The sequence below is a fragment of the Notechis scutatus genome, chromosome 2 (assembly GCF_049901735.1).
Source record: "Notechis scutatus isolate UNSWTSFEM ecotype Mainland chromosome 2, rNotScu1.2, whole genome shotgun sequence".
Lineage (NCBI taxonomy): Eukaryota > Metazoa > Chordata > Lepidosauria > Squamata > Elapidae > Notechis > Notechis scutatus.
This window is the reverse complement of record NC_142010.1, coordinates 142,601,654-142,620,225: the sequence shown is the minus strand read 5'-3', so window position 1 is coordinate 142,620,225 and position 18,572 is coordinate 142,601,654. Positions and strand designations below refer to the sequence as shown.

At 39.2% G+C, this 18,572-nt stretch overlaps 1 protein-coding gene across 2 annotated transcripts in view; it reads left to right on the top strand.

Annotated features, from left to right (window-relative positions):
- The first annotated feature begins 1,930 nt into the window (after window positions 1–1,930).
- OS9 (OS9 endoplasmic reticulum lectin) overlaps window positions 1,931–18,572 on the top strand; it is a 39,369-nt gene continuing 22,727 nt past the window's right edge. For both annotated transcript variants that reach the window (XM_026673937.2, XM_026673935.2), the window contains exons 1-5: window positions 1,931–2,129; window positions 11,990–12,166; window positions 13,291–13,354; window positions 14,147–14,223; window positions 18,306–18,404. In XM_026673937.2, coding sequence (XP_026529722.1) covers window positions 1,962–2,129; window positions 11,990–12,166; window positions 13,291–13,354; window positions 14,147–14,223; window positions 18,306–18,404 — 585 coding nt within the window. In that variant the 5' untranslated portion in view covers window positions 1,931–1,961. The remainder of the gene's footprint in view (window positions 2,130–11,989; window positions 12,167–13,290; window positions 13,355–14,146; window positions 14,224–18,305; window positions 18,405–18,572) is intronic.

The window sequence follows — 18,572 nt, the reverse complement described above, 5'->3', positions numbered from 1 at the left end:
TGAGCTGAGTAATTATGCCACACAATGAGATCTGACAAGTAACAGACTCTAACCAGTCTTCCTCAATGTGATGCCCACCAGTGTCAGAATTAAGTCACGGGGTCATGTGGGTACCAGGAATTAAACTTGGTTAAAAGATGTGTTACTTGTTAAAGAGTGCTTTCATTTGCTGACTACTACAGCTCCCATTCATAAAGCTTTCTGCACCTCTTTCATCTTTCCCTCCTTATGAATGCCTCTCGCCCCCACAAAAAGAGATGGAAAAGATAGTGGAACTGTTACATGTAAAATATTATTTTTTGTTCAAAGCAGAGAAATTACAAAATGAAAGTGTCTTCTAAAGTAATACTGGCTGAGGAATTCTGGGAGTTGAAGTCCACAAGTCTTAAAGTTGCCAAGGTTGGAGACCCTTGTTCTAAAGCATATTTAATCCCATAGAAACCTATAGAATGTATTTGCATAGCCCTACTCATATTTATGTAGCTGGAAGGCACGTCCAATTTCACTATGATTGTTATCTGGTAAATCTGGTAGGGATGAATACTTGAGTAATAATTTAGTACAGCTGTTATATAAAATAATTACCAAACCACAACATCGCACAAGACGTCCTTTCAGTAAAATTACAACTGGTGATGATGATGTTCGTCCATTGTTTTCTAAGAGGACCTTGACATTTAGCGGCTAGTGGACTGTCCACAGAATGTTCTGTCACATGTCAGGCAAACATGTGGGCACACTATTGCAGCCTTTACAGCTTTGGCCTTGCGGAGTACATGCTTCTCTTGTGCTCTAGTTGTCCTTCTGTCTTCAAATGTCTGGCAGCCTTGGTGGATCAGCGTGCGTCATGTCAATTGCTCTTGTGTCAGGATTTCCTAGGGAATGGTGTCAATATCCAGGGACTTAAGAAAGGCTTTCAGTGTGTCTTTGTATCACTTCCTTTGCAACCCCCCTCCATGCGATTGCTTTCCTTGAGTTGGCTCATCATAGAGGAGCTGTTTAGGTGGTCTGGCATCCTTGCAACACCCTTGCTACCAACAGCCAGCACACTAGCACATTAGTTTTTGTTCAAATTTAAATAATGCAGATTAATTATTAGCTGGTATTCTTGCCCTACGCTGTGTGATGAAATTGTCCAAATGAATGAATGAATGAATGAATGAATGAATGAATGCTTTATTGGCCAAGTGTGATTAGACACACAAGGAATTTGTTTTGGTGCACATGCTCTCAGTGTACATAAAAAGAAAAGATACATTTGTCAATAATTTCATCGCATAAATATATTCATGGCCGTGATTCTTACATAAGTTTTTAGTTTAGTTTTACTATATTGTCATTGGACCTTGTACGAAATTAAATACCATCCTCTGTGTACATTATGACTATGAATATAAACACAAACACACATCCTTCACATTCTATACATTGAATTGAAAACCCCTGATATTGCATTAACATTGCACTATACCGTAGAATTCAGTAGAGTTATTGCCCTGGGATAGAAGCTGTTTTTCAACCTATTTGTCCTTGTTTTTATTATCCTGTAACATCTGCCAGATACTAAGAAGTTGCACAGCCACAAATTCAGGATTTTTCAAATAAAATAAGACCGGGCACTTGCGCTCTTCCGAGACTGAAGCGCTCGTTGTCCTGATTGGTTGCTACGATGACTTTACTTTGGCCAATTGTTACTCAACAGATGCTTTCAACCGCAGCGTGTACTGGCGCTCGCCAACGTGATTGGTTTGGGGATCGACCCAATCCAGTTTTTCTAGGGTTATTTTTTTCAAGACCCACCCCGTCGTAGTCACTTCCCTTACCACGGCCAATAGGAAACCCTCATGGGATAACTGACATCTCCCAGAACCTGGGAATTGATGGATGGCGTTCCAAAGAACGGGCGGAAGGAGTCACCGAAGCCGCCGTCACTCAGGGCTGGACTGAGCCGTGAGAGCAAGATGGCGGCAGTGGTGCCTCGGTTGTCGGCCTCCTGCGCCCTTTTTGTGCTCTTTGCGGCGTTTTCGGTGCTGGAGCAGGGCGAGTCCTTTGGCACCTTGAACCTGCACGAGCTCAGCGAGCTGAAATACGGCATCGAGATCGGAGCGGAGCCTGTGATGGCGGGGCAGGTAAAGCGATTTGGAGCCGAATTGGGGGTGGGGTGGAGGGTGGTTGGAAAGCGGAAGCCGGCGGAATGTCAGGTATCTAAAGCGGTCGTTAAGCGGAACCCAAAGGAAAAAAAACCTTGTGACGTGCGTGTTGTAGCTTCGGCCCTTGTGCCGCCGGATCCTCCGGACTTCACGGAAACCCTAACCTTTTGCGGAAGAGAAAATGCGGTTTTGTAACCAGCTGGCTCGAAAGGACCCAACCTGCCACCTTTTTTTCTTTCTTTCTTTTGTTCAGAAGGCAAATTTGAGTCTGTGGGGTGTTTCTTTCCAACATCAGGAAATGTGTGTATGTAGGAATGAAAGAGAGGGAGAAACCTGGAATGCTTAACTGGGTCCAGAGCATTGCAATCCGTGCAAAACAAGGGAAATTGTGAACTTTTAGGTGGTGGTGCCATTTGTTAGCGATCTGTAATTTCTTCTCTGAAATATGCTATTGCTATCACCACCACCCTGTTGCTTTTGTAAAACTCCTCAAACCGTTTTAGGGGGTATTTAATTATTTTAAATTCTTGATTTCAGGACCGTGTGTCGTTCAGAATATCCTTTATGTGCAGAAAGCCTCTCAAATTCAAACCTGTTTGAATGGATTAGTTTTTGTGCCATCAAGTCACTTTTGACACCCAGCCGACCACATAGAGAGAATAGAGATGACAATCTCTATCTCTAACCTGTTCTTGCAAGTCTCCCAATGGTTGCAATCATTGCCATTGTAACTGAGTCCATCTGCATTACTGTCTGTCATCCTCTTCATTTTTCCTAGCTTTTTCCACAATGCATTCATGTTAGGATAATTTGAGTATCATTTGTGCCTCAGGTGAGATCCATTGTTGTCTTAGCAGTTTATAGTATCAGGAGGCTTCTCCAACACCAAAGTTTAAAAAAAAACACATTTTCTTTGAAGTCCAACTTTGACATTCATAGTGTGTCACAGTCACAAATAAAGTAATTGGAGCTGAAATAAGGCTGAAGTGGGTTATTTCCAGTTTTAGAATCATGCACTACCTCGTAAAGATTGGGTAGAATATTCTCATGATGGAAATATGATATGGAGTAATGTAATCCTTAATTTTAGAAACAGGCGTTATACAAAATGTTACATGCTAAGATTTTTGTTTTCAGGTGTGGAATATAAAAAGTTATAATCTGAGATATTGCTGTGTAAAGGTCACTCACTTTTCATTGTGAAAATTATTCTGATTATATAGCACTATCAGGATATAATGGAACTTATAGAGTTTCCTAAAAATATAGACACTTTGATACATTGGTAAATAAGTGCTTCTGAAAACTGTTGCATCTGTAATATATAGTTAGTTATTTATAGAGTCAGAGTCTATCCAATAATATGTTCCAGAAATGATAATGACATGGCTGGTGTTCCTGCAATTTATTTTCTCACAATAAATAATATTCCCACTGGGCCACTTACAGGATAGGGGAGATAGAAGTAATTCCTATATACAATATTCTTAACAGCCTCCCATATTATAAAGGGGAGAGAGACAATTGCTGGATCAAACTTATTCTAAACAGGTATTTAAACCATGCTTTTGAGTATTTCGTTCATTGTTGGATTAGAAAAAAGTATTAAGTTAAAACCATGAAAGAATTGGTTAAAATTATTTTAGCAAATATTTATAAGTGTGTATATAAGGAGTATAATGTCTGGACATTCAATATCCTTGGATTTACAGTAGATTAAATTAGAATGTAATTAAAATTTTATTTAAAAAATGTTTGTCTAAAGTATATCCATTAAATGGATATATCTAACTCAAATCATGATCTCTGTTTTAAAGAGAATTAAACAATGCATTGGATTAGACATTTTTGTGCTTAAAGCAATATCTAAGATATATAGTGAATAAACAATTGAAGGAATGTACCAAAGTATTGAAGAGAATAATAATATCATTTTAAAATAGTTTCGGCTTTGCTTAATATTAACGGTACACAACAAGCGACTCTTGAGTTATTATCTGAATTATCTATAATTAGCCCAAATAGGGAATATTAGTAAGGTAATACAGTACTTTTATTTGTATTTATTTAGAAAATGTATATAGCCACTTATATAGAGACTTCAGGTGGCTTACAAACAATAAAAACACAATATAGAAACAAAATTTTTAAAAAAACTCCCCTCCCACGGCAACAGCACACAAATAAGCCACTTGATGGGTTTATTTAGGAAGTTTTAAAATACAGCCCTGTTTTAATACGATGGTGCCTTCTCCTTAGTGTGGGTATGTTTATACATGTTTTCCTCCAGTACCTGCATAAGCTGCCAGGATCTTGTTAATGCTTATTTTTTGAGACTTTTTAAGCCGTTCTTATACTTATTAAGCATTGTCAGGTGCTAACAGTGGCCATTTCAGGCCCTTATCAACTCTTTTGGTGCTCTCTTTGCTGCTTATAGTATGTAACCTTGCCCTTATGGGAAATAGTTGCTTACTTAAGCAATGTGTCACAATGGGTTTATGTTTACTACTCTGGCAAGAGTTGCATCATCATACCTGAGGATTGCACCATCTGTGCTGTACATAATCCACAAGAAATCGATTTATTACTAGAGGTAGCTTGAGCACTCTTGCCATTTATTTCCTTTGTAATTTAGAAAAGGGTTGCCTTAAACCTGTTGAAACCAAGTGGTTTCTATACTAGCTTGCTTCTTGATTTGTTGTCTTACTCTAGGAGAAGGCACATAGCTTGTAATAATGGTTGTAATGGTCATTTCTTACTTTACATCCAGGCTGGGCCACCTACCACTCTGGGCTACCTATATTGGTCAGCTTTGTTTCAAATGCCCTTAGCAAATTCAGAGTTTTGCTAAGCAATACGGTTCTATCAGGCTTAGCTTACTGCTTGTGAGAGAGGAAAGAGAACGACAAGAAGGACATTAAAAAGAATCCTTGTTCCCTACTTGCTTCAATGCTTCTACCATATTATCCCTGAAGAAATATGCTTTATGACACACACACACACACACATACATACGCACACACACACACACACTGCCCATTCTGCTTTACTTACAAGAAATGTGGCAACCTGCTAGCTAAACTACAGCTCCCATCATCCATGACCATTGACCAAGGATGTTTGGGTGTGTGTGTGTGTTATTTACAGACCATTTGGAAATACTTGATTGGGGTAAGGTAAACTAAAGAACTTCAGATGGCTGAAATTAGGGGGCCAAGCTGGTTTTGGGATTTTTTGGGAAAGAAAGATAATTATTAGAAAAAATAAAATGGCCAGTAAATTTTGAATGAAATGTGTGATTCTTTCTGCTGTGCTGGCACAGATGTTTTCCTGAACTGATTGCAACCTAGCTGTTGGCATCTTCCGTGCAGTACTTTAATTAAGAATCATGGAAGTAGGCAACTTTACAATCCAGTTTTGTCAGTTAGTGCATTTGTAAATGTCAATCTGCTGCTCTTTGAAGGATTATGTTTCCTGGGAAACCAAGTATTCAGAAACTCAGCCATGGAGTTGGAAACTCCCATCCTCCCAAACTTGCTTTAATTTGCTTGCTGTACATTTTAAATATTTTATTATTTTTATTCCCTCTTCCACTATTATTATGTCCATCAGATTTTGCCTTAGCCAAACCACCCTAGTGGGGTTTAGATTACATTCTTATGTCAATAAGCAATGAGTATGGATCTTTTGTTTACAATACAGGTGTTTTTCAGCACAGGTGTTTTTCAGATATTTTCATAATCGGTGAAAGGCGATATGTCTGCTAAAGTGGTCCCCCAACACCATAAAAGAGAACTGGAAGATTTGGTGCTCTTCTTTGATATCTGACACTTATTTTAATAAGCATCTGCTTATTTTGTGAATTGGTTTTCCTAATGCTATAGTGATCCTAATATTTTATTCCTAATGGTATTGTAGACAGAGAGATGCTTGTGGTAACAGGTGCCATTTAATATACAGGCTGTGAAGTTTAGTGTGGTAAAGGTAAATGTTCCCCTTGCACATATGTGCTAGTCGTTTCCGGCTTTAGGGGGCGGTGCTCATCTCTGTTACAAAGCCGAAGAGCCAGCGCTGTCCGAAGACAATTCCGTGGTCGTGTTGCCAGTACAATTAAACGCCGAAAGCACACGGAGTGCTGTTACCTTCCCACCAAAGTGGTCCCTATTTTTCTACTTGCATTTTTACATGCTTTTGAACTGCTAGGTTGGCAGAAGCTGGGACAAGTAACAGGAGTTGACTCTGTTGTGCGGTCCTAGGGATTCGAACCACCGAACTGCCAACCTTTCTGATCGAGAAGCTCAGCATCTTAGCCACTGAACCACCACGTCCCTACTGTGGTTACTGATTATTAAAGTAGTTGCATAAAGAGACAAGAATCTTCAGAGAATTTTTAATTTTTGTCATTGTGATCCTGAATCATTTGGTAAAATTTCTGACTAATAGGATTTATTTATTACAGCTATTTTCCATAAATATTAGGGCTGTGTGGTACTTCACTTTCAAAGCAAAAAAAAATTTTTTTTTAATTAAACAGGACACTTGTGTAAGCCTCACTTATTGGCAGTAACTTTAAAGTTGTGGCATTTTTTCCCCCAGAATTGTTTTACTGTATGTTTGGCTTTAAGGATTTGACAGCATGTACTATGTGAGATCCCTGTCCTTCCACTCTCCCTCCCGCCCCCTAATCTGTGGCATATTTTTTTCTTTGACTCTGAAGTGCTAAATTTTAATGGGCACCTATAGCAATTCTCAGTATTGTTTCAGGGGACGTTCTGAAAGGAAAATGTTAATTAACTAACTCACAGACACTGTTGACTTCTTGTTAGGGCCTTCTGGGATGTTTGGAATTGCTGTGTGTTTACTGTGCTAAATGATGACCCTTGGGACGCTGCATAAGTTGTGTTCTGAAAAGCAATGGCATGCTGGCAGCCATTCAAATTAGTGGTGCATTAAAAACTAAAAGGCTCCTCCAAGATGTAAATCCTGCCAACTTAATGCAGGTGTACGAAATAACAATTTGCCTTGTGAGATTTTTTTCTTTCTCTACATTTAGGTATGCATGGGTTGGCGGCTTTCTTCTTTCTTTCTTTTTTCCTGAGCAATCAGGCAGAAATATTTTATAAATCCTCTTTGTTATCTGGGAAACAGGTGTGGGCTGTGATATACAAGCATCTTTGCTGCCTTTTTGTTGAAAGAAGGGAGTCAAAGTTTTATTTTGCAGGCAGTTCCTTGGAAGCAGGCCTCAAACAGCTGCTCGTTTTTCAGCTGATAGGAGGCCTGTGGGCTCAGTGAGCAGGAGTTGTTAGAAGGGTTGTCAGGGTTTTTAGAAAAATCCTGAGTGATGCCTCCAAAACAATGTTTCTGCCCTCAGCAATACAGGTAGTCCTTGATTTATCAGCAGTTCATTTAGTGACCATTCAAAGTTACAACGGCACTGAAAAAGTGACCTTTGACCGTTTTTCACACTTATGAGCATTGCAGTATCCCCACAGTCACGTGATCAAAATTTGGATGCTTGGCAACCGACTCTTATTTATGACAGTTGCAGCATCCTGGGATTATATGGTTGCTTTTTGTCACCTTCCTACAAGCAAAGTCAATGGGGAAACCAGATTTATTTAATAGCTGTGTTACTAACTTAACGGCTGCAGTGATTCACTTAGCAAATGTGGCACAAAAGGTCGCAAAGTAGGGCAAAATTCACTTTACAAATGTTTCACTTCGCCACAAAAATGTTGGGCTCGGTTATGGTCGTAAGTTGAGGACTACCTGTATTCCTTTGCCATGTGCTGCGGCAGATGGAGAAAAGTGGGAGAGATACAGGCAGTCCTCGCAACCATTCATTTAACCACCATTTGAAGTTACCATGGCACTGAAAAAGTGACATATGACCAGTCCTTGCACTTATCACTGTCGCAGCCTCCCCACGGTCATGTGATCAAAATTTGGATGCTTAACAACTGGCATCTATTTACGATGGTTGCAGCATCTCAGGGTCATGTGATCGCCATTTGCGACCTTCCCAGGGTGCCTCTGGCGAGCAATCAATGGGGAACCTGGATTCACTTAAATGTCTGCATGATTTATTTAATGAATACAACAAAAAAAAAGGTTGTAAAATCGGGCATGACTCACCTGACAAACATATTGCTTAGAGATGGAAGCTCAGGTCTCAGTTGTGGTAGTAAATCAAAGACTGCCTGTAATTCCCTGTGAAAATAACTGAATCTAACAGACTTGCTGTCTTTCATGGGGGAAGAGAGTTTATTTTTCAGTTCTTTGAACTCTATTAGGGATCCTAAAGTGTATGAGGCAAGCTTTGAAATGAAATTGTAGAAATATAAAAGCTATTCTGAATTTGTTTTGCTTCTGATATTTCACATAAGTGAAGTTTTCTGCAGATATCACAAAATAATTTAATAAAACAATGTGAGTCCCCATTTTACCCATCTCGGAAGGATGGAAGGCTGAGTCAATCTTGAGCCTGGTGAGATTTGAACTGCCCAATTGCAGGCAGCCAGCAATCAGTAGAAGTAGCCTGCAGTACTGCAGTCTAACCGCTGCACCACCGTGATGTATAAAATTGAAGGCTAAGAGGAATATCAACGAGCTAAATTATTGTTTCTTTAAGATGCTGGTGTTATATTAAGAACAAAATATTATTATTTTATTAATTGCTGTTAATTAAACAGCAATTTGTTAATTAAAACAGCGGTTTGTTAATTAAGAGGGGACGCAATGGCTCAGTGGTTAAAGACGCTGAGCTTGTCAGCTGGAAAGCTGTCAGCCTGGGTTTGACACCAGAGTGCCGCACAACGGGGTGAGCTGCCATTACTCGCCCCAGCTCCTGCCCCCCCTAACAGTTCGAAAGTATGCCAATGCGAGTAGATTAATAGGTACCACTTTGGTGGGAAGATTACAGTGTTCTGTGTGCCTTTCACATGCTGGTCCCATGACCACGGGAAATGTCTTTGGACAATGCTGGCTCCCTTGGCCAAGAAACGGAGATGAGCACCATTCCCTAGACTTAGACATGATTGGACCGGGAATCAGGTGACCCTCTGAGAGCTTTATGTCACAAAATTTCATTTTAATCTTTGTCGATTAGTGTATATTTAAAATAATAATTAAAGTTATTCTCTAATGCACAGAATATGGTGATAAACATGAAACTTCTTGCAGGTGTTTTTTTTTTAAGTGTTAAGCAAACTAATTAGGGCGGGGTGCTCAGAGTCCAGTCTTCCTTTCTTCCCTTCATTCTCCCAATATTTTGGATACGAAAGAGTGGATTCCTTGCTTCCTCCTTGATCCAGTTTTGAGGAAGTTGTGGGCAGAACATTTGGTGAGGGATTAACGTGGACTTACCTGACAACATTTAACTCGATATTATGTTTAAATATTTTGCTTCATAGTGCTGCACAGAGATGGCATGTATTAAACTTAGCTCTGTTGATGCATACTTGATTATATAACTTGAAGTGTTATGAAAAGAGATTAGGGAAACTAGGAAGAGATTCTCTTGTTTCAAAATTTGCCCAATTGTGGTTGTAAATCGGGGACTACCTGTAGCTTGATCCTATAACTTGCAATTTTCTTTCCTTCAGCAATAGTTTGAGCTAAAAGAGTCATGGTAGCGCAGTGGTTGGAATGCAGTATTGCAGGCTAATTCTGCTGACTGCCAGCTGCCAGCAGTTCAACAGTTTGATTCTCACCATTTCAAGGTTGACTCAACCTTCCATCCTTCCGAGATCGGTAAAATGAGGATCCAGATTTTGGAGGGGCAATAGGCTGATTCTGTAGACCGCTTAGAGAGGCCTGTAAAGCACTGTGAAGCGGTATAGTCTACGTCCGTGTTGGCGAACCTGTGGCACACGTGCTGGAAGTGGCACGCAAAGCCACTTCTGCCGGCACGCAAGAGGTCTCCCAGAAGAACCCCACTGTGCATGCACGCCTGCCGCCTGCCTGACAACTGATTGTTGAGTATCTGGCACACATGCACGGGGTACGTAGGAGATGCATGCGCATATATGCGTGGGGCATGTGGAGGTCGCATCCGCAGAGCTGTGCGGCACACACAGGATCACGTGCGCATGCACAGAGACACATGGTGCATGCACAGAGGCCGTGGGGCCCCCCGCGCGCATTGCCTTCTGGGTGCTGGCATGCAAGTGCAAACACGCACACAATTTTCGGCACAGGAGCCCCAAAAGGTTAGCCACCACTGGTCTAAGTGCTATTGCTATTGCTAACTATGTCTTAGTACGTATATTGTACAGGCACTCAATTTAGTTTATATAAAAGCTGAGAGGTTCCAAAGTTGCAGTTAGAATCCCATAACTTATATATTGGTTTAATCATCAAGCTAGTATAAATTGAGGTTTCAAAATTATGGTGATAATTAACTCTTGCAGTACTTATTCATTGAGAAAGTGCCTGGGAGTCTTTTCCCAGCCTAATTTATTTGATAAATTGTCATGCTGGAAACTGATTTACAGCATTGTGTAAAAACCTATGCAAAGGAGAGCATAACACTTTTTAAAAATGTACTGTAGCAGAATAGCTAAGCTCAGAGGCTAAATGCTGGAAGTCTCCAATCATCTCTCCCAGAACCCCACCTGAGACTTTCACACTCTGCCATCATCTCCACTGTTTAGGAGTAATGGCTTCATGGTTGCTGTCGCTATATCACCTGTCTTGCAAGGAGCGTCTCACCTGGCATCCACTCTGTAGATCCACGGTGGGTGTGAGAAATAGGGCTCTCAAAGCTTTCTTAATTTTAAATATTAAACATGGAAACATTCGATATTGAAAAAGATACATTACAGACCTATCTAAATCATGATGATACTACAGGCAATTTGATATAAGAGAAAATCCAGTCCTCCAGACAGTAGTTCATGAGTTGATACTGGTCTGTTCCATAATGAGACTTGCATTAATTACAAACCCTACCACGGAAAATATGTTTTCCAGAAACCAGTTTGAAATATTAATAAAAAGAATTCCCTAACACATGTGGGATATAGAAAATGAGATTTAGCACAACATAGAAAACCAGTCAAACGTAGCCCAATATTTTGGCTTAGCAATACATAAACATATTTCTGCAGGACTTCCTGAAGCAAAATTGAGGGTTCCTGGACTGTGTCAACTTCATATTTTCCAGATTTCCTTAGAGATTACTTGGGGGGAAATGGAAGCTTCTGTTCTTTACCTTTGCTTTTCCTAATGTAATCCAACTTGTTTTATTTTAACAATGGGTGGTGCTAACTGTCCATTACCTGGTTTGTCTGGATGTGGATTGCATGTTTGAGTCCTCAGTCTGCAATCTGATAGACAAACCACATTCAGTGTGTACATTCTTTAATTTTGTGAAATGAAAACTGACGGAAAGAAATAGCTTAGTGCTGCTATTTGAGCCTAGTAGTCCATTAGATGGAATTTTTCTGGAGCTTTTGCCACAGAATTTGGAAAGGACAAGGTCTATTTCCCTCCCTCTCCCCCCTCCCCCCCCAAATTTTCACAGTGGGTCTTCCCTTGCCAAAGAAATAATATCAGAACTTCTAGGAGCAAGCAGATGAGTAGAATCGTCGGCTTTTAAGATCCCAGAAAACAAATAAATACACTGAGGGGAAAAATACCCGAAAGGGAACAGATTCACATTTAGCTTTTCATAGATTTGTGGCATAACTTTTAAAGGGCTTGAGAATGCCCAAATTACAAAATTCCACTCCCTGAGTCCCATTCTTTCCGTGCCCTTGACACTTGCTACCCTTATCCTCTTTTTACCGATAGTTAATTCTTAACTCTATCCACCTCTCTTTTTTATTTCTCTTTAGAGTAAGGCCACCGATGTAGTAACCATCTCTTCCAAATATAAGCAGAAGTATGAGTGCCGACTTCCAGCTGCTGCAATGAAGATCCATCAAGACAAAGAGGAGGATCCACAGAGTTACACTGGACTTGGGATCTCAGAACTGCTGAAACCAATGGAAGCAGCTCCCTGCCTTATTAAAGTAACTTTGGGATGGGTTTGAAATTAAGGGGGCGTTGGGAAACTTAGGCAGAAACAAAAGACTTGGAAAACATTTACTGGATGGGCTTTTTTGTCAAAGGATTTGCTTTCTCATATCTCTCCTGGAGATTAGTGATAATCTTGATCCTAATAACACAGAAAACAAGGTCAGTTTAGTAAAAGCTGTCATTATTCTTGATCACATTATAGTAATGTGAAATGCTTTTACAGTTCTTATTTCCTTAATCTCCCCCAAATCTTTGGGAATGAATCCTTGATGTCCCTTTTTTAAAGAACAAAAACAAAAATATGGATGGAGAAATTGACGCTCAAATGAAAAGTGACTTGCCAGAAGTCACCCAGTGAATCTGTGCAGGAACCATAACATTTGTTTTCCAATGTCCAAACCCAACAGTAACTGACCTCACAGATAGAAATTTATGTGGCCTATTTGTCCTTGGTAAGCATGTTGTGGAAATGTGACCCTGGCATCTTATTTAGTAAACAGCTTACTGTGAAACTAATTATTTCTTCATTTATGCCATGTTGATGGATCTTTTCCCCACAATTGTTTCTAACAAAGAGGTTTGCTTGATACAGACAGAAGTGATATTTTTAATATTTCCCTGCATCTATAACTATGGTGCCTGAAAAAAAGAGCTCTTAGAGAACTTTGGCCACCAAAAACCATACCATTTAAACAAACTGATGCTGGAATTTACCTATTTTAAACACCACCCTTACCCATTATTCAGCTGAGGGTTGAATATGCCAGTTGCATCCTAAGGCCAAACTCACTGCCATCACTTCATTTCTCCCATTCCAAGTAGACTTGATTTTTTAATTGTACAAGTATCTAAAATTTTTCAGCAAGATTCAGTGCGTTATTTTCACTCTCTTTTTTTTATACATAGCCTAGAGTTTTCTGGCTGAAGAATTTGGCAGTGCTGATAGTTTAGGACAGTTTTTCCTAAACTTGACTGGGGGCTGAGTATTATGGAAGTCGGAGTGAAACGATCAAGAAGGCGCCAGGTTTCTGACCTTTGTTTTTAGGTGAATTCTGATTGTAGGGGTTCTCATTTCAGTCGGTTGTTTTGATCTTTACTTTCTCCCTTTTCTCTTAAGACTAAAGACTGGTGGACATATGAATTCTGCTATGGGAAACACATCCAGCAATACCACATAGAAGGTACTGATCTTCTCCTTTATTGCATTTGTGGTTGAAATGTAAGGGAGTGGTAGTCCAGATTGAAAAATCTAAAATCCATAACAATTAAGTTTCATTATTAAAATCTGGTGTGTGGTTTCAAGGACTCTTCACAAGGCAAGATGTTTCTTAGAGTCTTAATTACAGAGGTATTTGATCAAATCCAGGACTCACTCAGTTTGCTTGAATGAAAATATATGCAAACAATTTTGCTGCTACATACTTTCTAGAATCTTGAAATCTCACTGAATAGTACAACAAGCTTCCATTCTTAGTAAAAACTCATGCTTTTAGGAAAACGAAACCTATTGCGAAGTCTCTATGTTTTTGCTTAAGTTTGGAAACATGCATTCTGTAGTTGTAGAGTTTAGGCTTCTAGAAATGGGGGTGGGGTGAGGGGGAAGCAACAATTGATCAGGATCTTTTTTGGAAGATGCTGGGTGCAGCCTAATAACATCTGTACAACTGATAAGGCCCAATTTGAATGTTTGCCAATTTACAGTCAATGTACAGGAAGTGGTGGAATTGTACAGTCTGTTTGGCTTGCTTTCCTTTTTTTGCCTCAGGTTGCAGAAACGAAACTTCTCATTTCATGTTATGTTTCTTAATCAAGAATCTCATACACAGATAGTTAGTTTTTAAGGTACTACAAAACTGTTTGTGTTGTTGCTGCAGCTAACATGCCTATCATTAGACATAGGGTGGGGGAATCTCTCTTGAGATTCTAGCTTTCAGTTTTGCTTACTGACTCGAAACTCCCCTTATATTTTCCAGAATCTGAAGTCAAAGGTGATATTCTTTATCTTGGGTATTACCAGTCTGCATTTGATTGGGACAATGAAACAGCAAAGGTGAGTGTTTTCAACACCTTTAGCACCCCCCCACGGCATAATCTTAATAAGATATTCCTGAGATTAATACTTAGAGTTTAGACACACATTAAACTTCCTGTCTCCCAAATTCTGTGTTAGAATTAAGTTAGAAACATTTTACTTCACTCTTTTCTTAGTTGTCCTTTTCTCTCCCTATCTGCTAATGTTAAGTGCCTTGGTATCAAAGACTGATCTACTATAGAGAAGTATAGTATGTCTAGGAGCCATTAAATGCTCTGAATTTCTATTATGCATGTTTCTGAATGAAACAAAGGGTTAAATTCAAGTATTCTAAGTGACTATTTCCAGCTTAGTGAAAATTTACTGGTTCTGTAAATTTATGAACTTGATTATGCTCTGTGTACTTAAATGGTACACAGTTCGTTTTATACTATTTTTTTTTAAAATAGTATTTTTATTCCAAATAGCTAATTTAAAATTTAAAATTGGTGAAATGTAAGGTGCATTTTATAGTTTGATATTAAATTATATTGTTTCTATTTTGTAAAAAGCCTTTAGTGATCTTGGAAGGAGACCAAGAAATATATAATACAAAATAAAGGAATGAAATTTCCTCTTGTAGGGAGTGGATTGTGCAGTCCAGACATGTTCTTTGTTTAATTTTTCTTTCTTCTGTGGAACTGCTGGCTAGGAGGGTTGTTGGGTTTCTCATTGGCTACTGCCTCATGATAGAGAGAGTTTGGGGCCAAAGGTTTCCTTCACTGAATGATCTGCAACAAAATGGGTTGGGATCTGAGTTTCCGGTTTGTCGGCTTCGCGAGCGGTAGGGATTCACGAAGCTGCGCGATCCCTGCCGCGCTAGCCGTTTTGGGGCTCCGACCCGGACGGGTGCGGAGCAAGGCTGCCCTGCAGGGGTAGCTGAAGGTAAGGGGGATCCGGAGGAAGGGTTTGGGGTGTTGCAGACCCCTCCCTGGCCGGCAGAACCCCCTTTACCAGGACGGTGCAGCGGCGGTCCGTAATGGCCGCCACAAAGAAGTTGACAGCCGGGCAAGTATGCGCAGGAGGAAGAAGAGAAAGTTATTGAAAGTGAAAGTTCTTCTTGGTTGACCCAGGGCTTTGAGATTTATCTAATTTAATTCCTGGAAAAGATGGTTTTTTGATGATTTTTTTCCACAAGAGAAAAAAAAAGCGGCTATTTTGAGGTGCTGAAGGGAAAGTTTACTCTCCCTCCCGACGGAATTAAGCCGGAAGGGAGAGGATAAAGAAAATATATAAATTTGGATCTTGTTGGAGGAGATGCCTTGAAGACTTGAGGACAGAAATATAATCTTAATAAGGCTTTAAAATATAGATTTGGACTCTTTTTTTTTTTATTTGTTTGATACCACCCCTGGAAGAGGAAGGGGGAATTTTGGCTTGCTTGGATTTATTGAGGATTGTGGATTTTGGGATTGTTTTGCCTTTCTCTCGGAATATTTGGTTGGTGTAAGAAGGAAGAGGAATAAAGAAAAGAAAAGATTTATTTATAATGGCTTTCCTTTTTGAAGACCTGAGGGATGAATATGAGCAAATAAAAGCAGCCTGCAAAGATGGCATGGAAAAAGCTTTTCTATTTCTAGAAATGGCGCTGGTCAATTACCAACAGACAATGGAACAGATGGAAACGGAAGAAGAACAACAAGGAAGAGACGAAGACGCCATCTTCATTGAATCCCAAAACTTATCTAAGGAAGAAGGAAGGAAGAGAGCAAGGAAAATGAAGGACTTAAGATCTAAAAAAACATTTGAGAAAGAGAAAAATATGATGCAAAGTAAATATAATGATAACAAACAAGAGAAAAAGGGAACACAACAGAGAAGGGATCCCAGCAAGGTAGAGGTTAGAAGAAGAAGGGGGGTAGGAAGATTTGGTGGGGGAAGAAAGAAAGGGGAAAGGCGGAGAAAAGCCTCAAAGCTTTAAAATTGGATGGGAGAAGAGGGATTTTTTTAGAGACAAAGGATGAAATATAAATTTCTGTAAGAAAGATTCTGCTAAGGTACAGAAGATGGTATTGTAACATTTATATTTGAAATAGTAAATTAGAATGGTTTAAGATTTAATAAGAAATTAAAATGTTGAAGTTTTTAATAATGATTGATTTTTGAAATGTAATAAAATATCGAAGGAAAGGAGGATACAATGTATTTAAACATTTTTGGTGGATAGAATGTACCAAGCAGAACCAAATTGGGTATTTGTTATGTTGAATGTTAATTTTACTAACTTAGGGGGAGGATAGAAAGGCATCATACTCTGATTAGTGATTTCAGGAGAAATTCTTTTTATTATAAGAAGAGATAGAGGGATAATGAATGGGCAAAAGATACAAATTTAATGATTTAATTAAGATGGATTAAATAAGATAGAATTGTGAAGAGTGATATGCGCTATTATTTTAGCCCATGCAAAGAGAGGTAACTGGGGCCAAGGTACTTTACTAAAAGATTTTTTTATGTTTGTTTGTGTTTGTTTGTGTTTTATGAGAATATTGGGGAAATTATTGTAGAAAGACAGGGAAAGATTTAATATGTAATGATTTGTTTGTTGTTGAAACTTTTAATAAAACTTGTTTAAAAAAAAAAAAAAATGGGTTGGGATCTCTTCAGGTCTTGATGTGTTACTCCAAGGATTGCCTCAGTATGCCTTCTAACTTGTTGTACCATGAGGAATCCCCAGTAATCTGGTTCTTCCCCTCCCTGACCTTCATACCATTTATTTATTGATAATTACCCTTGCATATATCCAGGGGACCACAAGAAAAATCGCTTGTGTTTTTCTAGAGACAAATTGCAAGAATTCTTGGGGTGTATCCTCTTTTTCCCACCCCCCTAAATAAGTCTGGCTCTAAATGTACATTTTGCAAGAATGGCAAAGATGTTTAAAGACAAATCAGCGAAATGCTGGAAATGTCATCGGATACCTGGATCATATTACCATATGTGGTGGACATCAGGGGTGGGATTCTACCAGTTCGCACCTATTTGCTAGACCTGGTTGTTAACAATCTAAGCAGTTTGGAGAACTGGTTGTTGGAAGAAATTACTGGCCTAATCCTGTAAGGAAGGCAGGAAGGAAACATTCTGGTGTTGCTTACAGAAACTGGCAGAACTAGACTTCCTGTCTCAGGAACTTCTCTGGAATTTTTTCCCCCTCTTTTGCTGGTTCTTTGCTTGTGTGGAATGACCATTCAAAGTTACAATAGCACTGAAAAAAGTGACTCATGACCGTTTTTCACATTTACGACTGTTGCAACATCCCCACAGTCATGAGAGGCCAGGCGAGGAGATGGGTGCCTCAATATGAGTGATATTGAGTTGGCCACACCCAGCCAATAACATGACCACCAAGCCACGCCCACCAACTAAGCCACGCCCACAGAACCGGTTGTTAAAATATTTGAATCCCACCCCTGGTGGACATGCACAGAAGCTAAAAGATATTGGACAAAAATACATGCATGGTTGGAAAAGATTCTAAAACATATAGATTTAAAGCCTGAGATATTTCTATTGGGGATTTTACCCAAGAACTATAGTAAAGAAAAAACCTATTTAATTATACATATATTAACAGCATCTAGAATTGTATTTCCTCAAAATTGGAAAAATGAAAAGGTTCCAATGGAGGAGGAGGTGATTCAGAAAATATTGGAATGTGCAGAAATGAGTAGGTTAACATTGGCAATTAAAGAACAAAGAAGAAATGGAATATGATTTGGGATTTATTTTATAAATGGTTGGAAAATAAAGTAAAAATTAAATGATATTGTTTCAATGATATATAATGTTGAATAGGTTGTAATATGAATGTAAACTTAGTGAGAAATGTATACAAATATCAATATGTACACAAGATATGTACACTGTATAACTGAAAGATGGATTTGTGTTTTTTACAAAAATAAAAATAAAAAACTTTTTGAAAAAAAAATAAATTTACATTTTACAGCTGTGTAGGGGAGGGGGAGGATACCGTTAGTTTGAAGCAAATAACTTCTAAATTATGAACCCAGAAATGTGGCCTGAGAGTTTTCTGATTTCGTTTCTCATCCCAACTGCAGGCATCAAAACAGCACAAGTTGAAGCGGTATCACAGTCAGACCTACGTCAATGGATCCAAGTGTAACCTGAATGGGAAGCCCAGGGAGGCTGAAGTCAGGGTAAGAAGAAAGGGACCTCGGGGTATGGAATTGGGCAGAAAGCTATGGGAGAAGAAAGCTGTATTGATATTGACAGAGCAATATTCCCTCTTATGTAGGTGTATATCAGTATCTGTAGGGCAGACTTGAGAAACTTCAGTTGCCCAAGTGATAGCTATAAGACTGTGC